A 24,392-nucleotide genomic window follows, 5' to 3' on the forward strand; every position below is an offset into this window, starting at 1 on the left:
TGCTCCCCAGGACCCTCCCCTACACCCTATGCCTTTCCCGAAAACCTTCCCCTTCTCACCAGTCTGCCAAAATTCCACCTCCTCGACTATCTTCTCTTCTGAGAAGCCTGCCCAGATGACTGAGGCAGAGTGAATGTCTCCCTGCCCCGCCCTTCCTCCCTGGTTAAACATAGTACTTGTCAGTCTGTCTTGAAGTGAGAATAACGTGTATACATTTTGAGAGCAGGGAGCATGTCATACTTGATAAGGATCCCCCCGGGGCCCCCACACAAGGATTGCCTGCCATAAGCTCTTGGTAAACTTGTTGACACAAGCCCTCAGCTTCTAGCTCACAAGCTCTGAGGCCCCCGCCCCTCCCCTCAACCACACTCTAGGAGAAGGGAATCTAGCCTTGGGGTCACATTTCCTCTTTACCAGGAAACTTTTTTAAATTGTGGTAAAAATACACATAAAATAAATTGTAAATTTAAGCCATTTTAAAGTATGCAGTTTGGTGGCATGATCCAGTTCCAGAAATTTTCAGCACCCCAAATGGAAACCTCATACCTGCTAGGCAGTCCTTTCCCATTCCTCGGCTCTTCGCCAGGCCTGTCAGCCACTAGTCTGCTTTCTGTCTGTATGGATTTGCCTGTTCTGGGTATCTCATGTAAACAGACTCATACAATATGTGGCCTTTGTGTCTGGCTTCTTTCACTTAGCATCATGTTTTCAAGATTCATCCAGGCTGTAGCATATGTTAGTACTTCATTCCTTCTAATGACCAAATAATACTTCACCACATGGATATATCACATTTTGTTTATCTGTTCATCAGTTGATGGATATTAAGTTGTTTCCACATTTTGGATATTGTGAATACTGCTACTATAAACATTACTGTACAAGTTTTTGTTTGAACACCTGTTTTCAAGTTTTGGGTATATACCTCAGAGTGAAATTGCTGGGTCACATGGTAATTCAACATCTACTGGGGAACCTCTCACACTTGGCATCTTTAATTTCACCAACATCCTGAGTCTGCTTAATTGACTTGACTTTGGGAGAGTCCGTCAGCTTTCTAAAAGTAAGCTATTTCGTCTTTATGACTGTCTCCTGACAGCAATCCTTAAAGGGTGTTCCCGGTTTTTAATATTAACCTTTTGCTGTTTTGAGTTTTCTATTGTTTAAGCTGTTGAGATCCACTTGTTTCATTTGTGCATCACAGAAATGCTGCGGGTAGATATTATGATGTCTGTTTTTCAGATGAAGAGGCTGAGTCTCAGTGGAGGGACGTGACTTGACAAGTTTCACAACCATTAGGGGACCAGCTGAGATTGATTCCCAGCACCAAGGTCTGTCCATATAACCACAGGGTCCCTCTCTGTCCAAGGTCTTTTTTGAAATAACGTATTCTGAATATCTGAAATGTATTCTAAGATCCATTACTGTTTAAAAATGCCCCTTGCTAGGTGACTGGTCAGTGCTGGCACAGACTTCACACACGCTGCCAGTTGGCAGCTCATTTATAATCAGAACTTTTTCCCTGGGGCAGATTCTGCCTGTAGCAAGAAGATCAACTTTTTCCTTTTCTGGATCTTCTGGGACCTGCTGCAATCCTGGGTTAATACTCCCTTTTGATGTTGAGCTGAAGCTAAATGTGAGTGTGTCCCTCAGCTCAATCCCGCCTCTTGACATTTCCTCCCCATTCTTTTATCCAACTCAAGTTCAACCCAAGAGCATCCGCTTCCCCTTCTCAGGAGGAAACTCTCTCTTGGACTGAGGAGTCCCTTGATCTCTTTGGAACAGAGAAGAGGCACAACTAGGCTTGGAAGCCTCCAACCCTAGTATCCTATTTCCACGTGGAGCCACATGGAAGACTGTAAAGCAAAACAGACAACGGACGACGATGACAACACTCACATTCGTCAGAGCATCCTGTGTCCCTGATGCTTTAGGTCTATTGGCTCACACTGTCCCCCAACTGCACTAGAAGGAGGATGTCATTCAGCAGATGAGGAAACTGAGACTCAGTGCCCTGTGCGGATTTCTCCAGAGCAACAGAGCTGAGGGTGGCCAGGCAGGACTGGACACCAGCAGAGCCCATGCTGTCCCACACCCTGGCCACCATCTGCCTTCCAGGGAGAAGCTTTGGGAGTGGGACTGGCCCTGCCCTGGCAGTCCTGAAAGTGGCCATGGGATCTGCCTCGCTGCCACTCAAGCACACATGTCCCAAGCCAGCTTTGCCCAAGTTATGTCCTCTGGAACCCTGGTGTTCTAGGTGATAGTAGGAGCTCTGAAAATGACGGTTCCACATTGTGATACACTTAGGGGTATCACTATGAGGCAGATGTCTGTCCTGTAGGCCTTCTCAGCCCTTAAGAGGCAAAATAGCCCCGGGGCTTCCCTGGCAGTTCAGTGGTTAAGACTTTGCACTGCCAGTGCAGAGGGTGTGGGTTTGATCCCTGTTCCTGGAATGAAGGTCCCAGATGACTTGCAATGTGGTCAAAGGTTTAGATAAATAGACAAATAAATAGATCCAGACATAGAGAACAGACTTGCGGACACCGCAGGGGTAGGAGAGAGTGGGACAAGTTGGGAGAGTAGCACTGGTCCATATACGTTACCATGTGTAAAATAGATATCCAGTGGGAATTTGCTGTATGATGCCAGGAGCTCAGCCAGGTTCTGTGACTACTTAGGGGGTGGGAGGAGTGGGAAGTGGTGGGGGTGGGAGGGAGGTTCAAGAAGGAGGAGCCCTGTATACCTATGACTGATTTATGTCGACCTTTGGCAGAAACAAACACAACATTGTAAAGCAATTTTCCTCCAAATAAAAATTTTTTTAAATAAAATAAGTAAAATACAGGGAGGAAAACTTAAAAAAAACTATTAAGAAAGGATATGTAGGTAGCCTTGAATTTATTTGATTATGGGATATCAAAGAGAATATCTCCTTTTTCAAGAAGTGGCTCCATGTGTCTTCCTCAAAGCCCTGATCAGAGGTGCCCCTGAGCCCTCTAATTAGTGGGTATCCAGAACTGAGGGCGCATGATGGCTGTGCCTGGGGGCTCTGGAGCCAGGCTGTCTGGGATCACATTCCAGCCCTGCTGTGTAGCAGCTGCATGAACCTCAAGCAAGTTACTTCATCTATCTGTACTTCAATTTCTGCATTTGTAAAACATGGATGATGATAACAATGCAAATTATATTCTATATGTAAGCTTCTTAGAATGATGTTCAGCACATAGTCAGCACTCACTAGATGCCAGCTGGCATTTTCAATCCTTCTTGAGCCCTGCAAGTTAGAGTCTACACCTGGCCTCCCTGCCCCCAGGCCAAAAGTAGCCTTTTTTTGTTTTATAAAGCGTCTCAGTGAAGATGATGCAAAGCCAATTAAAAGACAGCTCCCTAGAAATAACCCTTCCTATCCTTCATGGCTGTGAAAGCGCCTTTTATTTCTACTTGATTTTTTTCCTTCCTCACAGACAGGCACATAAGAGTCAGAAGACCAAGATTCTGCCCCCTACTTATTTATTTTTCCAGTGGGATCTTGAGTTTCTGTCCCAACAACATGAAACATAACAAGCCTCTAAACCAAGGGCAAGGCACAGAGTGGGTGGGGTTACAGCACTGAGCAGGCAGAGGCTGGATGGCCAAGCCACAGAGGACAGCGCCAGTGACAGGTGGTATGTGTCTTCCCCTTTGAGGAAGTGGAAGATGGGGAATATGACAAGTGGACTTGGATACTAAATTAGGATAATTCACAGTAACTGCTGCAACAGACCTAAAATCTTAGTGGTGTTGCATGTACACCTTGGGGACGAAGTGTAACACAAGTTGCGATGCCCACCTCCACTAGCAAGAAGTTCTAAAAGAGGCCAGTCTATGTGGAATATATGGCCAGCATTAAGTGGGTATGTGAATACCAAGAATTCCTGGATGACTTTGGCTGCCAAAACCTTTTTCTGTTGCCCAGCCGATACTCCTTTCCCTCTTATTGGAGAAGCAAGACCTTAAGGAGAGCATGTGTTAATTCTCTCAGCTTTTAAAAGTCTTCTCTGCAAGTCTGAGTCTCTAGTGGTCTACATCCCAGTTTATTAAATTCTTGCCTCTGGGAGGCCTCAGGCTCTGTGGTAGCTGTTACTTATCTCACTGATTTTTCACCTGGAGCAGAGATGGTTCATACTCTCTGGATATGTCCATGCTCCTCTGCATTTCCCAGCTTTCCTTGCAGTTTATCGGGGCCATATAACTACCTCTGCCCAAGAGACCAGGTGTCACCTCTGAGTTGAGGTGCTGAGGCCAGGGCCTTCTACCTCTGCCCCTATTGAGATGGCTCTGGAGGCCAGGAGCATCATAGAAGAGCTAGAAGAACCAACTCAGAAGCAGATGGACCCCCTCCTCCTGGGTCTGCCTTATCCACTGAGAGTGTGAAGGGGGAGGGGAAAAGAGGGGCCCTCACCTACTCACTGGACATGAGTTTGAGCAAGCTCTGGGAGATGGTGAAGGACAGACAAGCTTGGCAAGCTTCTGTCCACGGGGTCGCAAAGAGTTGGACACGACTGAGCGACTGAACATCCACAGTTGGGTAACAGAGGAGAACAGTGTTTGCACACAGGGCCGTCCAGGAATTCTTGGCATTTACACAGCCATTTAGTGCTAGATGTACCTTCCACATGGGTTTTTCTGTGACCAAGCTTCTCACTGTAATTTGGGGGAACAGTGTGACCCCTGATTCTGATATACCAGCGGTGCCATGGGACAGTGTGGCAGACAGCATGTCTCAGACTACAATATACATACAAATGACCCAGGGGTCTCGTTAAGCTGCAGATTCTGATTCAGTAATTCTGGGGCAGTACTCAAGAGCCTGCATTTCTAACAAGCTCCCAGGTGATGCTGACAATGCTGGTCACTAGACTATGTTCTGAATAGGAAGGTGAGGGGGCAGGGCTGACTCATCCATTACATATGGTAGGAACAGAGCCTAGGGCCCTTGAAAATGTTTTAATCACTTTTAAAAATCAGAAGGAAAAAAAGCTTTTAGGTCAAAGAAAATGTTTTAATACATAACATTAACATATTTATCTTTACACCAACAGAGATATAGACTTTGTAAGCAAGAAGGGGCTCACAGGGACTTCCTTGGCTATCCAGTGGTTAGGACTCCATGCTTCCACTGCAGTGTGGCATGGGTTTGATTCCCGGTCAAGGAAATGCAATCCCTCAAGGTGCAGCAAAAAAGTAAAAGTAGTTGGTTTTTTGTAAAAGAAGGGCCTCATTAAGGCAAAAACGCCTAGACCCTACCAAAATCCTACACTGGGCAGGGGGGCAGTGGGAGGGGCTGTGCCAACTATAGTGTATATGGGTGTGCATATTTGACTCTTAGTGACCCCATGGACTGTGGCCTGCCAGGCTCCTCTGTCCATGGGATTTCCCAGGCAACAATATTGGAGTGGGTTGCCATTTCCTCCTCCAAGGAATCTTCCCAACCCAGGGATTAACCTGCATCTCCTGTGTCTCCTGCATTGCAGTTGGATTCTTTACTTGATGAGCCATCAGTGAAACCCTTCTATAGTACATAAAACTGTGAAACCTTGAGAAGTCATGAAAGGTGACACAGATAAAATGGGTCTGTGGCCCTCTCAGCAGGGAGGATCACATGAGATACAGGATAAGAACATGTTACTGGGCAACAGAGAATGGCTTTGGCAGCCAAGCTCATCCAGAAATTCTTGGCATCCATACTCACTTAATGCTGATTCCTTTTAGGATGGTCTCCTAGAACTTCTTGCCACAAGATGGAGGTGGGCATCCCAATTTGCATTAGACTTAGTCACCAAGATGCAGTTAGTTGTTTGGACCGTTATTTCTGAGTCTCTCCAGGTTCTCAAGATCTCCACTTAGGGAGCCCTGAGGGGTGCCCAATGCCTCCTGGAGGCCCTCATATTCTAGTCTCCCAAAGTCTTCCAAGGGACTTCCAGTCTTTTGTCCCTGCTCCCCACGGCATAGGACGCACCCATGTGCTCCCAGACCTGGAGGGCTTGGAGTAGCTGGCCCTGTAGTGAAAAGGAAGAAGGACCAGGCTCCAGAGGCATTTTTTGTTAGTGATGAACACAAGACCATCATCTCTAATCTAAGCAGCAAACATTCAAAGTATGAGTCAAAAGCCTTGTGACAAGAAAGAGAATGAATAAGCATTCCCTTCAGCAATAAATATTTCCTTAAAAACACAGCCATCCATTTGGACCTGATGCCAGTTCTGACTGTCCCCAAAAGCACTGCATTTGCTTTGAGAGAATGGACAATAATAGCTGGCTCTAACACACCTGCAATCCTCCTTTGTCACAGATGCAGTGTCTGACCCAATTATTGCTCTTGCTTGGCCTCAGTCATGTAACTACTCGGGTGAACCATTGGGCCTTGGTCAGTGTACTGTTCACGGATGAGGAAACTAAGGTCTCAGAAGGGAGACGTCATCTGCTCAAGGGCACAAAATGAGTTAGAAGCAGAGCCATGCCTAGCACCTGGGACCACTGCTTATGTAAACAGTCTTCATTTCAGCACCAGGGATGGATATTGGAATACTGCCTTCAAGCTTTTACTGTTTTCAAACCTGGGAAGATTCATGCTTTCATTCACTCACTATCTACTGAAAACCACCTTAAACTTGCCATGGTTCTAGCTTCCCTTAATACATCTCAATAAAATCATGATCTAACCTTTTGATCTAACCTTTTGAAAAGTCTTACTGGCCCAGCCTCTATATCCTCCAGCCTGATAGTTCCAAGTGTGGGATTCTATCTGTTGATGGGCTGTATGTGTTTTGCAGCAAGGGCAATCTGACCTTGACCTTGCCACTTTCCACTGTGTAAACCCGAGTGAACTAGCAAAACTCAAAGCCTCGATTTCTCATCAGTAAAACAGAGATATTATTACTACCTTTATTACAATGTGCAAAAATGTTATAATATGTGTAAAGCATTTAACACACTATGTAGCTGGTGCTCAATCAATGACAGCTATGATAGTAATGATCATAAGTACATTATTATTCTCTTGTTCTTGTCAAGTGAAACAAGCTCCTGGGGATTTCAGCAAGAGGAATCTCCCCACCCAGAAGGCTGAAAAGTCAGGCTTTCTTTGTTCACGTGCATGCACAACTTCTGTGGTTTACAAACTACAGGACTCATGACAGAAGGACAACTTGCAAGTGTTTCTGGGTCTAATGTACCAGATCCTTGAAGTCATCACCACGTCCATCTTTGTCTGCTGAACCCAGCTGACCAGAACAGTCTGCCCCCACCAGCGTAAGGCCCTGTGAACCCCAGCATTGTTGGGAATGTTGGCTGTAAGCGGGGACAACTGCAAAGGAAACAAGGCTGCCCTCTGATGTACAACCATGTGAAAAACTCCATGCAGTGGATATGATTAGTCAGCTGTGGAAGTGACCCAAGAAATTGTCTGTAAATGTGGTTGAAGAGATGGGAGGCTTGACCAGGATCTCCAGGGGTCGGGACAGGAAGACAATTATAAGCATGTGACGACACCTTTTGGAGAGAACTTTGCGCTCAGCAATTTCCCCTTCTCTAAGAGGAACCCTTACACACTGAGGAATGACTCCTTATGGCCACATCTATACCCCACGATCTTGTCACCTGACCGTGGCTGATTAACACTGACCCAACCAAGGTGGGCCTATCAGGGTCTCTCCCCTGAGACCTTGGACAGAGACGAGGAGCCATGGAACCTGGTTAAGATAGGAGTTGAGCCCTAGTGCAGTGGTCTTCCGGGTGAGGGATGCGTACCCAGGGAATATCCAAGATGATCCATGTCATACGGGAAGAAAATTGGGGACTATTACTTATTTCGTTTCTTTAGTATTAAATAAGCAGACTGGCAATGATGCCTTCACTCAGTCACATGTCGAAAGGCCACTGTCACACCCAGTTTGTGAGATGTCCTGAGGGAACACGGGAAATTCTACAATGCTAAGGGACTGAAGTCACACCCTCATGTATTCATTTGCTTTCAGTGACATATGACACAGTTTATATGTGAGCAAGTGGATTAGTGAAACATATCTAGTTTTAAGCAAGCCAATCATCATAAAATGGGCAAGTGGCTTAAATGTCTCCTGCGAATATGTGGAGTAAGTATACTATAACTACTAATAATACCACAAGCAACTCTCAAAAGTTTCTACAAACTGGTGGATCAAACTAAAAATGTTCACTTACAGTTCTGTAAGTAAGGACAATTTTCAGCTATCTGAACTGGCTATCCTTTGCCTGCTTTCCTTCTCCTTGCCCTGCCCCAGGATCCATCCTCTCTGCTCTGGGCTCCCGGATGACACATATAAGACCGGACGCATCATGCAGGTTTCCGTGCTTGCTGAGTTTGGCCAACAGACCAGTAGGAGGTGGGGGGTAGGGGGAGAGGTTGGGCATTTCCTTCCCTGCATCCTTCTTGCTTCAGCGTTGCATCTCTGGAAGTGGCTGTGTCACTCCCTAATAACAGCTCAACCTAGATGGTCCCACCTCCATGGCTCCAGATGTCACTGGCTTCCAATCACACTATTTTCTCCTCTTGCCCCTCCTGGCTGGAACTGGTAATGGCTCCCTGCTGTTGCTAGTTTGGGGGAGTACCTGGGCACCATCCCTTGTGGTTTCTAAACCTCTATAAATGGTTCTTTCTTTTGTTAAATCTCTTGAGCCAACTCAGTTAAACTTGGTTCCTCGCCGGGAGACTGGTATGTGTCTCATGTAGCCATGACAGTTATTAAAGCCAGGGGTTATCCAAAGTGCTGAGATCTTAAAACATAATGAGGCATAAGTAATCACATTTCTCTTACTAAAGAATACTCTTTTAAGGAAAGCAAAAAAAAAAAAAAAAAAAAAGTTGCTGGCACTGGTAAAAACACAAAGCAAGATTTTAAAATAGTGTTTTCTCTTTCTTATCTTTTAAAAATTTCTATTTTTACTAGTTTTATAAAATAACTTGCATATCACCAGTGGTAAAGAATCCAACTGCCAGTGGAGACACAGTGAAGGAGACACAAGAGACACAGGTTTGATCCCTGGGTTGGAAAGATCCCCTGGGTTGGAAAGATCCCCTGGAGTAGGAAATGGCAACCCATTCCAGTATTCTTGCCTAGAAAATTACATGAACAGAAGAGTCTGGAGGGCTATAGTCCATGGGGTTGCAAAAGACTTGGACACGACTGAGCACAAGCACAGTAGCTCAGTAGCTCGTGAACATAACTAAAAATAAAGATATACACATAAATTAGAGACGCATTCTAAGAATATTTCAGTTGATGAGATGAACCATCAAAACCTGCTGCTGTAGAGAAGACCTCTGCTCTAAAGAAAACACTGGCAAGTTCCTGCTGCCAGGTCCCTACCTCTGCCTGGGGGCTGCGTACCTGGGGCAGGTCTACTCCTTCCTTTGATTCTCTGAACTATGTTCCAACAAATCCCATCTTTCTTCAGAAGACAAAAAGTGAAAGTGCTCAGTCGTGACCGACTCTTTGTGAACCCAAGGACTGTAGCCTACCAGGCTCCTCCCTCCATGGGATTCTCCAGGCAAGAATACTGGAGTGGGTTGCCATTTCCTTCTCCAGGGGATCTTCCCGACTCAGGATTGAATCTCGGTTTCCTGCATTACAGGCAGATGCTTTAACCTCTGAGCCACCAGGGAAGACTCAGGGACAAAAGGAATTCCAAAGAGAAATGCTGATCTAAAGTTCCCAGGGGACAAACCTATCCTGTGCTCTGGGGGAGTCTCTTTGTTATAAGCAGAGATGGCTATCAGGACATTTTAATGCTCACATGAAATACCCCTTAGAACTTTCCACCTTCTGAGCTAAATCTCCATCTCCCAGGTATTTTGGTCACTGGAAGGGTAATCCCTTCCCATACATTAACACACAGACATTCAGAATTACATACTTCAGTTTCTTGTGATTATCATGAGTCAGTCTCCACATACATTATTAACTCCAGGCCACAACCAGGCTTAGGGATAGGTCTAGGACCCTGGAATACCCCCAAGATCATGTTCCTTAGGGAGTCCCCTTGGCATCCAGTCTAGATTCCTCCTGACAATATTCAGCTTCATCATCATCACCTTCCATCAGGGACAAGTTGGACCTCAACTGGGAAATAGGAAAGATGTCTTAGGTAAGAAGTCCAGAAGGGCATTACAGTCTTTCTACCAGGAATCCAAGCCCCAAACAAGTGAAAACATCATGACAAGACAGCCCTTAGTGAAACCGGACCACCTAGAGCCACAAAACTCTAGGTGCTCCATGTGCTTGATGTTAATCTAAGCTTAAATAAGTTATTATTTATTGAGTGCTTATACACATATAAGTACTATGGATACAGCAGTCCGTTTCATCTTCATAAAAACTCTTTGAGCAAGTTAAATTATTATCATCTTCAGCCTCATCTTACAGGTAAAAAAAGTAGTTAGATTCTTTCCCCCAAAGTCACAAGGTAAGTTGCAGAGTAGGGATTTGAATTCAGGTCATTTGATTTGAGCACCTGAGGTCCCAACCATACTCCATGCTGCCTCTGTAGCAGATTGCATGGCCTTGGCCATGTCAAGGAATTTTTTGGGCATAAAACTTGGTGGGTCAGAGAGAATGACTCAGGACTCATGACATAGGACATGGCATTTCCTGCTAATAGAAAGCTCATGGTTCTAGACTTGTATTTTCCTACTAAACTGAAGATAGGGCCTTGCTCATGGACAAGGTTATGAGACTTGATAGAGACTGCCACACACTGGGAGTTCCGTGGCGGTCCAGTGGTTATGAATTCACCTTCCAATGCAAAGGATGAGAGTTCATTCCCTGGTAGGAAAACTAAGATCTGAGAACTAACTACTGAGCCCAAATGCCACAATGAGAAATCACACATGCCACAACTAAGACCTGACCCAGAAGGGTGGGATGGGAGGGGGTTGCTGAGCGCAGACACCGAGCTGAGGGATTTGACCCCACAAAGCGGACACCATCATTATCTCTGTTTTACAGGAGAGGGAGCTAAGACTCGGAGAGGTGAGCTGTGGCTCAAGGCATCAGTGGTGGTCACGTGGTCACTCAGGACCTGTGCTTTCCACCAGGCAAGATGCTACTTCCAGCTCCAGCCACTAGCTTCCACTGTGATCGTGAGAGAAGAGCAGGTCAAGGCCGAGCCCTCCTCCCGACTCAGAGCCGGCGCCCTTTCGACCACATCTGTGTGAGCAAAGTCAAGGGTGTCTTCAGGCTTTCTTTCTCTTCTGATGAACCAGGAACCTTGGGCTCTCTGGACACATGCTCCAGTTAGCCTGTGGGTAGCCTCCAGTAGCCTCTCTGTGTCCCTTCCCAGAGTGACCACTATGCCCTCTGCACCATGTCCCAGCCCTGCAGTCACTGGATGGCCCCGTCCCTTTCAGCCTCTCCTGGGCCTGCTGGCTCCTAATTTTCACTTAGTTTTGCTGGGGTGGCTCAGTTTCCCTCTGCCCCATCTTATACTCACTGATACGCCTGCTCACAGAACCCATGTCCTTCCAACCTGTATTTCCTAAACCTGAGTCATCTACACCCCACCCTCACATGTTCTCCCATGTCTGTGGGCCACCTAAATATTTAGTGATTTAATTTTTTTCATTTGATTAGCAGGTAGCCAGGATTGCTACCTTGGCTGGGCCATTTGCCAGCTCTGTGTTGTTGGCCAGGTTCTTTACCCTCTCTGGCCCTCAGTTTCCTCATCTGTACAATAGAGCTAACAGTTGTAACTTCTTCAGAGGGCTGCTGTGAGGATGAAATGAGGTCCTGCAGGGAAAACAATAGAATATCGCTGAGCACACGATAAGTGCCCAGTGTGTTAGCCTCCCCTGTCCTCACATTTATTTTAAAAGGGAACTTTATATCCCTACCATCCATGGAAAAGTCAGTACCATTTGTAACACAAATAGAGAGGAGTTAGTTGTAAAAATAAACTTAATGAAAACAGTTATTAAATTCTAACTATTCCTGACGAAGTCTCCAAGCCCAAGACTTGCTCTCATTTTTGTCAAGAAGAGAGACAGGAAAGGATTGGAAAGACGTTGAAGGCACACTAGGTCCAAACCCGGGAGAACAACTTGCCCCGATTTGCCTGGGACGTCTGGTTTTAGTACTGCAAGTCCTACACACCCGCGCTCCTGGGCTGCCGCAGATGGACAGGAAAGAACGTAAAAGGCAATTCTGACGTGAATCCGTGTGTTTAGAGCTGAGTCAGTATCTCATTCACTAGCATCTTGCAGAAAAAGCCCACACCCTAGAGCGTACCGCACAAGCCCACCTGGGAGCACGAAGTTCCCAAATGCCACACGTGGATGGAAAAGCTGTCATGTGTGTGCCGCTGAGACGGGCCCCAAAGAAAAACCACACTTGTAAAGGCTCAGTGGGAGGAACGATGATTAACATGTTACACAGCAGAATTACTCGGTAGTATACAACCCCTGAAAAATCACATTTTGAAGTATCTTTGATGACATAAGAAAATGATCATGATAGAATGTTTGGTTAAAAAAAGCAGACTACTACTCAGACATTGAAAACAAAGAATGAAATCTTGCCATTTGCAATAATATGGACAGACTTGGAGGGTATTATGCTTAGTGAAATGTCAGACAAAGAAAGACAAATACCTTATGATATCACTTATGTGGAATCTAAAAACAAACTAGTGAATATAACAAAAAAAGAAAGAGATTCACAGATAACTCCAGTGGTTACCAGTGGGGAAAGGGAAGCAGGAGGGGTAAGATAAGAGTAAGGGATTAAAATTTGCAAACTATTATGTATAAAATAAATGATCTATGAGGATATAATGTACAACATAGGGAATACAACCAGCATTTTAAAACTATATAAGGAGTATAACCTTTAAAAATTGTGAATCAGGAAGAACTGATGCTGAAGCTGAAACTCCAATACTTTGGCCACCTGATGCGAACTAACTCATTTGAAAAGACCCTGATGCTGGGAAAGATTGAAGGCAGGAGGAGAAGGGGACGACAGAGAATGAGATGGTTGGATGGCATCACTGACTCAATGGACAAGAGTTTGAGTAAGCTCTGGGAGTTGGTGATGGGCAGGGAGGCCTGGTGTGCTTCAATCAATGGGGTTGCAAAGAGTCAGACATGACTGAGTGACTGAACTGAACTGAATGTTGTAAGCTGTAACATATAATATTGCACATCAATGATACTTTAGTTTTTTAAAAATTGGGGAAAAAAAGCCACTAAGATGTCCTTCACTGGGAGAATGGATAAATTGTTGTGCATCTGATAAATTGTTATTCAGTGCTAAAAAGAAATGAGCTATCAAGCCATGAAAAGACATAGAAGAATCTTAAATGCTTATTACTATGTGAAAGAAGCCAGTCTTGAAAGGCTACATAGTGTGTGATTGCAACTGTATGGCATTCTGGAAAAGGAGAAACTATGGAGGCAGTAATAAATATCTGTGATTGCTAGAGGTTGGGGTCATTGGAGAAGGATGAATAGATGGAGCACAGAGGATTTTTAGGCAAGTGAAAATACTCTGTATAATACTATAATGGTGCATACATGTTATTATACAATTTGTCCAAACCCACAGAATGTACAATACCAAGAGTGAACCCTAAGGTAAACCATGGACTTTGGGTGACTATAATTGTCAATGCAGGTTCATCAGTTGTAACAAATGTATTACCCTGGTGGAGCTGTTACCTGGCAGAGGCTATGCATGTGTGGGGGTGGGGAGGAACAGGAAAATTTCTGTGCAGACCTTCCTCTCAACTTTGCTGTGAACCTAAAACTGCTCTTAAAAAAATAGTCTTAAAAAAAAAATTTTTTTTTGACTGTGCCGTGTGGCTTGCAGGATCTTAGTTCCCTGACAAGAGACTGAACCTGGGCCACCGCAGTGAAAGCGCTGAGTCCTAAACACTGGACCGACAGGGAAATCCTTTAAAAAAAATTTTGTTTTTAAGCAGACTGTAAAACCACATATGGTAAGACCCTAGTTTTATAAAATATACAGAAATGTAAAGGAAGAGATACACCATATAAACAATATTTATGGGGACTTCCCTGATGGTCCAGTGCTTAAAACTCCACTCTTCCAATGCAGGGGGCACAAGTTCAATCCCTGGTCAGAGAACTAAGATCCCCCAAGCTGTGCAGTCCGGGCAAAAACAAAAACCCAGTACTTATCTCTGAATGATGTGATTCCACAGGGATCATTCATTTATTTATATTTGTTTCTGAATTTCTTACTTATACTTTCCAAGAAAGTTTAGCAAAGAATACACATTACTTTTATTACTAGGAAAAAAAATCTGAATAAGAATCATAAATTTAAAAAGTACTGGGATGGGAAGAAAGTAACCAGAGCAGATGAAGCCCCAGCCTTCACTAACCCTTTTTTCACATCTGTGGCTTATTAGCCAGAGGTTTTCTGTCTGGCTGGCTGACTGTCACCTGTTTGCCTTCTTCCGTGGGGAAGGCCCTCACAGAGAAGTCAGGGCGTGCCCAAGGTCACGGACTCGTGTTGCCTCTGCACCTCATCCAGTGAGGCTGCCCTGGGCTGTCACCTGGACTCAGGGTCTGGCCTCCAAGGTCCATGAGGCAAAACGAATCCCCTTGACCTTCCCATCACCTGGACTGTGACACTCTAACTGCCTGAGATCCTGGTTACTAAATAGAGGCAGGATGGCATCTAGCACCGCAAGTGCCCACTTTGGACCAAACTGGCCTGAACTGGAGTCCTCGTTCAGCACCCACCAACTGTGTTCCCTTGGGCATGTTGCTTCACTTCTCTCAACCACAACATTCTCATCTCTACCACAGGATTAAATTAAATAACAGTTCTAGCACACACCCTGGCACAAAGTCAATTCATAACCATTTTTCTCTCCTCCTTCCTTTTACATTTGCTACAGGAGAACTCAGTTCTCTATCTCTGTCCCCCTGCCTCCAAGAGCTCAAAAAGCAGAGTCTGGAGGCTCCTAGATCTCTCCTCCCCACCCATCTGGGCCTCTGCTCCTCCTCAGTCATCAAACAGTCCCTCTGCTGACCACCAAGCCACAGAGAGGGCGGCTGAGAGGCACTCTAGAAGCTACATGTGGCTACCCAGGGGAGGTGGCAGGGTAAGGAGGGGGTGGATGACTTGAGACACCCCCCCACCAACCTTGCATTCTCTCAAGATACACCAGAAGAATCTGATCATCAAGTGCACATACATAATAAACCCAGAAACCACATCATAAGCATTATGTACACTTCTTCATAAGAAAAAAAGTCACTCCTGAGAACTTTGTATTGATATACTCTTGGCATTATTCTGAGTGTAGGACACACTCTACAGAATGAGAAAGGGTCTCTGCCCTAAGAGAGCTCAGTATCCACTCCTGCTAAAGGTGTGGGCACATCCATCCACCTTTATTACTAAGAGGACAGAGGCAAGGATTGTTTGGGAAGCTGAGAATCCATGTATAAGGTTTAGTCCACCAGGCAAAGAATCTGGCTTCCTCACACAGAGACTCACAGAACCAACCCCTTGTCCTGAAATTATGAGCCCACTGGTCCACCTGAGAGGTAGTTTCAAGTAGAAGACATCCCAAGGCCTTAACTATCTTCATCCAGGACACGAAGTCTCCTGCTTGTCCCTTGATGGCTGGATGACCTTGGACAAGTCATGTAACATCCCCCGGTCCTAGTGTCCTCCTGTGAAACTGAGGTGAAGACACATCCCCTTTAGCGTTGCTGGCAAGAGCACATGAAATCACGTGTGGAAAGCCTGCCACTCAGCGTTGGAAGAGAGTCGGTGCTTCCCCACGACCCGCTCAGAAACGGCACCAGCCAGAGATGAACAGGGCATGCTGGTCAGAGCAGAGCCTGTGGAGATGGGCTGCCTGGGGTCACCAGCTGTGTTTCCTCTCTGTGCTAAAATGTCCCATCTACATGATGAGGATAATAATAATCTGTGATTTGTAGGGTTTTGGAAGTTTGAATTACTACACGGCAAGTGCTTAGAGCAGTGCATAGTAAGAATGGCATGTTTGCTTTTTCACGTTTATGGGGATCATTGATCATGGTGTAGCAATTTGTACAGAATTATACCTCCCAATCTTACATGGTATGCAAGAACACCCTGCTTACTACCAAGCACAGAGGAAGGTACATCAGCTGTGAATACAAACAGCCACTTTCAAAACAACCTATAGACTTGTGCACCCACACACAAACACCACTGAATCATGAACCAAACAAACATGACAATGACAATTGTAATATCCATTAGGGACAAAAAGCCCAAGACACTACCCAAGGCAGAAGTGTACCCTCTTATTCCCAGTTGTGTTGAGGGGCAGGAGCATTGCAGCTGGACTCGTATAGACTTGGCTCTGACCCCTAGCTCTCCCAGCTCTGCTCTTCCTTAGTGGTCTGACCCTAGACAAGCCACTTAATTTGAGTTTCCTCCCCATAAAAGCCTTGGGGTGAAGTTGAGGGGAGTTCACGCCACCTGTCTCACCCGCATGTCACTGCCGCCTGGCGGGGACAACAGAACCCCGGCAGGCTCCGACTCCCTAGTGCTCCCAGCCTAACAGCCTGGGAAACAACTTCCTTTTTCCTGCAGGAGATCCATGGGCTGCTTGACTCCCCCGACACTGAGACTTTCAAAGAGCAGCCTGAAAAGTGGGTGTTAAGAGGGCAGCTGCGCTCTGGGAGATGCGAGCACCGGCCAGGGGTCCCTGACAATCCCACACTGCGTTTACTCAATCTGCAGGGCATCTCCAGGCTTTTATAGCCATTTACTGGACAGGAGGGAACAGACAACTGGGCCCCTCTCTGGCCTCTGACTTCCACCGGCCTTTCCTTTGGAAAAAGGCAGCCTGAGTGCCTTCCACTCCAGCAATAGCTCTGACTCCGAGCTTCTGGAGGTGTGCAGGCTCAGCGCACAGGCCAGGCACACACAACCCCTCGAGGGTGCAGAGAAAGGTCACCGGGGGGCAAGGCTGGAGGCAGGAGAGATGGGTACAGGGGTAAAAACAGGGGCTGCCACCAGAACACAGGATAGAAAGTGCGGGGACAGACACAGGGGCGGGTCAAGGAGGGAGACAGACAGGACTGGGCCAGCACAAGGGCCAGAGTGCCAGGAGACGAGAGTGTCGGGGGCGGGGGGCAGTGGCAGAGAGACACAAGCGCTCAGAGAGCGGGGCTGGGGCAGCAGGCGGTGCGTGAGGAGCCCTGCCCAGTGGGCTTACGTAATCCGGGGACCCTCTATTACTCCAAAGTGGTCCACAGGAAATCTGGGGATGAGGATCCCCAGTCAGAACCCACGTTTTCGCCCTAACCTGTGCATGCTTTCCAACAGCAAGCAAAAGAAGCACAATTTAGTTAAGTCAGGATGGGCTAAGATTCACATCTTATTTTAAAATGATGACAGCAACAATAAAAATACTCGGCTGAAATGCCATTCGACCAAGCCAGCTCCCCTGGAAAGTTAAAGTCAGGCGCCCCCATCCCAGCACACCCTGTACCTTTAAGGAGGAGAAGAGTTCCCTTGCTCCCGGCTGAAGAGGCAGGTTATTCTTGGAGACAGCGACGACTTACCTAAAACTGAGTTATTCCCCTTTCCTCCTCCGGCCAGCCTCTCTTCACTCTGGGGAGCTTTTACCATTTAAGGTCAATGTTACATCTGGCTCTGGAGCTTGGAGCTGAGAAGCCTCTGGCTGCCGAGCTCCGCCGCCCGCCTCCTCGGAGAGGGGCTGGGACTTAGAGCCCAGAGCTCCTCCGGGACCCCTCTGGCCCGACTCAGGGGGCAAACGGCCGGGAAGCCGGCCAGGCCATCCGAGGCTCAGTGCAGGCTGGGTCTGAGAGGCAGTGGCTGGCCCTGGGCCCCTCCCACGGGCACCCACACAGCGGAGGGCAGTGCCCACGGGCAGCTCATGCTGCTGGGCATGTCCCGGCCAGGCAGGGACCAAGACAACTCGGTCGACCTGCCTCCCAGCCTGGAGTCTCCAGCGAGCATGTGAGCCTGGACAAGACCCTGGCCCAGCGCCAGCGAGACTGGGAACATTTCCTGTCCCGGGGATTGGGAGGTGGGGGCTGCTCCCACCTTAAGCCCTTGGGATTAGCAGAGAGAAGGGCCTGGAAGATTCAGCTAATCCCAGACCTGGCACCAGCCCCAGGGCTTCAGTCCTTGCTCCTCCACTAAGTAGCCCTGTGGTCTTAACCTCGTGGAGCCTCAGTCTCCTCATCTCTAAAGTGGGAATCACTGGGATCACAATGTCTAACTCCTAAGGTTGTAGGAGGATTTGATGAGATGATACTGAGAGGCTTAGCATAGTGCTAGCATCTCAGACTTGCTGATCAACATCAGCGAGTTTCCTGCCCCTGCTCACACACAGGTGAGGGAGAGCTGCTCTCTCCCGAAGTCCACACCTTACCCTTATTCACTCCTCACCACCTTGGGTTCAGCCCCCCACCCAGAGAAAGATCATGGTACTGTGGGACCTGACCAGTCACATGGGGGCTCCAGCCCTTTTCTGCAGTTTGAGGCAGCTCAGAGAAACCCTGAGTAGGACTGCCAGGTAGAATGCAGGACACCTAAGTAGACTTGAATTTAGTATAAGTATGTCCCAAATATTGCACAGGACAAGCTTACACACACACACACATATGCTATGCTGTGGGCTTAATTGCTCAGTAGTGTCTGACTCTTTGTGACCCCATTAACTGTAACCCACAAGGCTCCTCTGTCCATGCGGATTCTCCAGGCAAAAATACTGGAGTGGGTTGCCATGCCCTCTTCCAGGGCATCTGCCCAACCCAGGGATCAAACCCAGGTCTGCCTCATTGCAGGCGGATTCTTTACCATCTAACCCACCAGGGAAGCTGAAGAATACTGGAGTGGGTAACCTATTCTTTCGCCAGGGGATTTTCCCAACTCAGGAATCGAACTGGCATCTCCTGCATTGCAGGCAAATTCTTTACCAGCTGACCTACCAGGGAAGCCCCATATATATGTGTATGTATATATATATATATATATATATATATATATATAATCTGAATTTCTAATTTAATGAAATTTAATGGCTCATCCTCTATTTTTATTTGCTAAATCTGACAACTCTAGTCGTGGGCCATCACTTACCACCTCAGAAAGTGCTCGCTAGTCATGCTGAGAGCTCTAGGTGTTGGTGCCTCAAGACGTGTGGCCTGAAGCCCTCCTGGTGACAGGTGTCTGACTGCATATGGTCTTTATCCTCAGTTCCTGGCTGTGGCAGGCTTTCTCCCCCAAATCTGGCCCCCTGGGCTTCTATCCCAGCCCCTTCTATAGACATCCAGTCCTGGACTGTCTCTTCTCCTTGCTTGTTACAAAAGAGACTCCTGATGAGACCATAGTACATGCTGTCTGTCAAACCCATAAATAACTGTATTTTTGTAGATGGAACCAGAGGAGACTCCTGGGTACTAGCCACGCTTTTTCTCCGGCATCTACACCTATCCATCTACTGGGAACAGGCTCCCACTGGCAAAACCACAAGGTGACAGCTACTAGAACTGCAGGGATAGAGACTAGAATGAATTACCAAACTCTTTAGCGCTGTTTCTCCAACTTCATTGCGCAATAGAACCATCAAATGTGAAACTCTCTGGACCCCTTTTCTAGAAATTCTAATCTTGTGGATCTAAAGTGAGGTCCAGAAACCTACATTTTAATTAAGGCCCTTGGGTGATTCTTACTTATGCAGTTGGTCCAATAACCCCATTTTAGGGAATGGTATTCCAAAAGTTGATTTTATGAATCCAGCAGCAATTATTGCAAAGACAACTAGAAACTTGGGTTTGTGTGCATGTAAGGAAGGAGGTGTGAGTGTATGTCTATGTGTCTATGTGTCTGTATGTGTTATATAAACCTTATATTGAACACCTACTATATTCCAATCACTATATTAGACACTCTGCATAAAAGCATGTACCTTCCTATGTACCCCGTGAAATAGAGCTATTATACCATTCTTTTGAAAAGGAAACTAAGACTTGAAGAGGCAAAAAGACTTCTCTGATGTTCCATAGCCAGTAAGCGGTAAAGTGAAGGAATGAACTTAGGTGGTTTGGCCCCAAAAGTCTTCCCCTGTACCATACTTCCTTCTCTTCAGTCTAATTTCTTAAATTAAGGTTTATGGATAGCCTTCAGGAGTCTCTGAGCCAACTGAAATTGTGTGCAAAATACTGTGTGATTTCTGTTTTTCTTGGGTACAGGCCCATAGCTTTCACCAGACTCACAAAGGGGTCACCAAATAACATTGAAAATCACTACATTAACACAAGCATTTCATAAAGTGCGTCTTTGATGGGCGTGTGAAATGAGCACGCTCTATAGAACACAATTTAGCATGATCAAAATTACAAGGCTTGTATCCTTTGATCCAATTTCACACCTAAGAATTTATTTTGCAAGCATATTCCCACACTTGGGGAAATGACAAATAAACACGATTATTCACTGCAGCTTTGTTTGTAAAAGCAGAAGGATTGGAAACAATGTAAGTGTCCACCAACTGGCAGCCATAAAAAATGATGGGTATAGCCACAGCAAAGGATGAGAAAGCCCTTTATGTAGTGACAAGAAGTCTCCAAGATCTCACAGGTAAGTGGCTAAAGTAAGATAACAGAACAGTATAGATATATAAACACACACACAAATATACATACATTCACACATACATACTCACAAGTACATATGTGTGTGTACACACAATCTCTCTAAAATTAACACAAGAAACAAATAACATTAATTGCCAGACAGTGCTAGTGGTAAAGAAACCATCTGCCAATGCAAAAGACATAAGAGACACGGGTTCAATCCCTGGGTCAGAAAGATCCCCTGGAGGAGGGTATGGCAACCCACTACAGTATTCTTGCTTGCAGAATCCCATGGACAGAGGAGCCTGGTGGGCTACAGACCATAGGGTTTCCAAGAGTCGGACACAACTGAAGTGACTTAGCATGTAGTAGCCTATGGGGAGGAAATCTAACTGGTTGGGGCAAAGAATATACACTGTATATTTTATTTATACATTTAAAGTTTGAATCATGTGAATTAGTCACATGTTTACATTCAAAAATAGTAATGAAACAGAAGTGTTGCTAGAAACAGGGATTTAGTTAATTCATCTTCCAGCACTGCCTCCCCCAAGCGTCAGAGTATTGGCATGAACCTGACTAAAGGTTATTTTGGGTTTTTTACTTTTTATTTTTGAATAATTACAGAAATGCAGGGGAAGTTCAAGAATAGTACAAAGAGTCTCATGTACACTTCCCCCAGCGGTAATAGCATATATGACTATAGGAAAGCCAGAAAGTGGGCACTGGTACCTTATTGTTAACTAGATCAAAGATTTTATTCTTTTTTTTAATTGGGAGTATAGCTGCTTTACGCTGCCGTGTCAGTTTCTGCGGTACAGCATGGTGAATCAGCTATAGACACACATAGAGTGTTCGCCGCTCAGTCGTGTCCGACTCTCTGCAACCCCATGGACTGTAGCCAGCCAGACTCCTCTGTCCACAGACTTCTCCAGGCAAGAATACTGGAGGGAGTAGCCATTCCCTTCTCCAGGGGATCTTCCCAACCCAGGGATCAAACCCAGGTCTCCTGCATTGCAGGCAGATGCCCTACCATCTGAGCCACCACATATATCCCCCTTTTTTGGATTTCCTTCCCATTTAGGTCACCAGAGAGCATTGAGTACAGTTCCCTGTGTTGTACAATGGGTTCTCATCATTGATCTATTTTATGCATAGTAGTGTATACTTTAATTTTTTAATAGTACTTAATTAAGTACTACTTAAAAGTACTTTAATTCTAAAAGTTATTTTAAAAATACAGCCTTCTCACAGCTCACACATTCATTTAAAATGTTTTTTTGGGTGTGCCAGACTAGAGTTGGCTGATGGGATGTGGTAGGGACACTTCAGAGCCCTCCCTGCTCGCATGCGGTATAGACCAGAGAAGGTGACCCCTTACTTAAACAGTAACAGTATTTGGAGGCCTGGGACCCAGCAGTATACAAGGAGTGTTGACCACACTCTAAAAAAGGCACTGTGTCCTTTGCTGTCCTGGTCATGGAGCTTCACAGCTTGCCTGAAAGCCGACTTTTAATCCTTAAAAGAGCATGAGCAATTACTCGAGCTATATTTATCCTTGTTCCTGGAGCCACACAGGGATTTGGCCTCACTCTACCCAAATCTCCAGCTCATCCATCACTCATTCCCATCAGAGACAATCACGTGTCCTCAACATCAAAGTGGTGGGCCAACGGAGGCACACTGGCACACGACTGGGGGAAGCTCTCCCCATAGGCCCTCTGACTCAAAGCCAGGGAAGAAGTTTAAAAATCCCAGGCCAAAAGCACATCTTGGGGCTGAGGGAAGCCAAGCCAGGAGAAGCAGAAGCTTGCCAAGAACTCTGCCAGCTCAGGGACTGGGATGACCTCACTGGGAGTATTGGCCTCCCTGCCTCTTTTATATGTAGGGACTCTGTGAAATGCCCAGTACTTAGGAGGCCCTGGATGAGTAAGTGAACAGATAAGTGACCAAATTGGCAGGAATGGCATCCAGGTGTCAATGCAAGGGACAATGACAGGTGTCATTGACTGAACATCGTGCCAGGCACTCTGTTAGGAACTTTACAGATAAGGTCTAGTCAGTCTTCACCAAGTCCATGTGATGTAGGCTTTCTCACCCCTAGGTCCTAGATGAGGAACCTGGGATATGGAGAGGTCAAGAAGCCTGCCAGTGCCTTACAATTGTAAAACTGATCTTTGCCACTCTAGAATCTCAGGGTGTCAACTTCAGGAGAACAGACTTGGGGAACTTCCTTGGTGGTCTAGTGGCTAAGATCCTGGCATCCTGACTGCATTAGGCCAGTCCTGGAGAGAACTGCCACCAGAAAAATTGTCCTCCACTTTCTCCACTCGGCCTCAAGAGCGTGACCCACCCATTTATTTCAAGGACGTGCTCTGTGCACATACCTTGTGTTTGGACCTCTGCTGGCAGTGAGGTTACGCAGATGAGCAAAACGTGACTCCTGTCCTCCAGGAGCTTACGGGGTAAGATGCAAGAAAGTAAGTAACATCTGTGATTATAAGGTGTGTGAAAGTAGTTTACAAACTGTCTCTCCATGTGCTTACATAAGGCATTAGAGTAAAACTATTCTGTAAAGAAGAATGTGGTCAGTAACCATCGACGCGCTTGACCAAGAGCTACAGATGCTCCAAGAAAGAACAAGTGGGGACATTGAGGAAGGTTTGATTCTAGAGGAGTGGGCATTTGAGGCAGTCATGTGTCCAAACAGGTCAAGGTTTCAAGATGTGGAGAGCGGGTCAGGGAGAGTGTTTCTAGAGGAATAAGTGGTGTGGGTCTAAGTATAGAAGCAGCAAAGTGCTCAGGAATGCAGTGGCAGGGCTTCTGTCATGGAGCTGGCCTGAGTTGGTCAGACTATGAAGGAACCTTGAACCAAAGGCCTGAGTTTGGACTTAACTCCATGTGGACTGGGAGCCCCAGGAGGTTTCTAAGCAGGACTAGTGTGTGGTGAAAGTTAGGCTTTGGGAAGATTGTTGTAAGTGGGACCAGTCAAGAGATGACTGATAAAAGTTCTTTGGAGTAACATGGACTCCAAGGAACTATAGGGAAATTACGTAATCTCTTCAGTGTCAATTTCCTCTTCTTTAAAATGGGTAACACTAGGGATTATCTTCAAAATATCTGTTATGACCCACACGCTGGCCAATTGTAATAGGTATCAATGGCTATATTACTGGAGTCACTGGATCCTAGATATCCCCTACAGCATGAAGCACCAACACTAGATCTCCCTATGATCTGAGCTGCCAGGTCATGGGGAGATCTAGGGAATTCTGGGGTAGATTCCAGGGCAACTGAGGAGGTGGAGGAGAGTCAGGGGTCTCAGAGTAGGAGCTGTTTACCAACTGGCAGGGAGGTACCTCAATATTTTAACAACACATGGCTATAGTGGAGTGGCTGGGGAAAACATCAGCCTAGGTGCTCCTGAAACACTCCATAGAGATGTGACTCTCAGGAGAGAAGAAAATGTCAAGGTTCAATGACCTTGGTTGAGCAACTGGATATACAGTGGAGTCATTTATGGAGATGGGAGAGCCAGCTAGGGTACAGGAGTAATAGACTCGAGAGTCCCATTTTGGACACATTAAGTTGTAAATGACTGTGAAACATCCCAGTGGAGATGACACATGGATAACTGGACACAGGAAGCTCTGCACAGAAGAGGTAACAGCAGTGATAAGGGTGGGAAGAAAAACAAAGACTCGATAAATTTGTGACCTAACTGCATGTGAGGT

At 46.1% G+C, this 24,392-nt stretch overlaps 1 protein-coding gene across 4 annotated transcripts in view; it reads right to left on the bottom strand.

The window, feature by feature from the left end:
* Nucleotides 1-18,027, bottom strand: part of IRAG1 (inositol 1,4,5-triphosphate receptor associated 1) — a 120,192-nt gene extending 102,165 nt beyond the window's left edge. For 2 of the 4 annotated variants that reach the window (XM_065943766.1, XM_065943765.1), the window contains exon 1: nt 17,617-18,027. In XM_065943766.1, the coding sequence (XP_065799838.1) occupies nt 17,617-17,683 (67 nt within the window). In that variant the 5' untranslated portion in view covers nt 17,684-18,027. Of the gene's footprint in view, nt 1-17,543 lie in introns of all 4 variants that reach the window. The other 2 variants (XM_065943767.1, XM_065943769.1) reach the window with 2 other exon arrangements.
* Nucleotides 18,028-24,392: the final 6,365 nt, after the last annotated feature.

Source organism: Muntiacus reevesi, chromosome 9 (assembly GCF_963930625.1).
Source record: "Muntiacus reevesi chromosome 9, mMunRee1.1, whole genome shotgun sequence".
NCBI classification, from domain to species: Eukaryota; Metazoa; Chordata; class Mammalia; order Artiodactyla; family Cervidae; genus Muntiacus; species Muntiacus reevesi.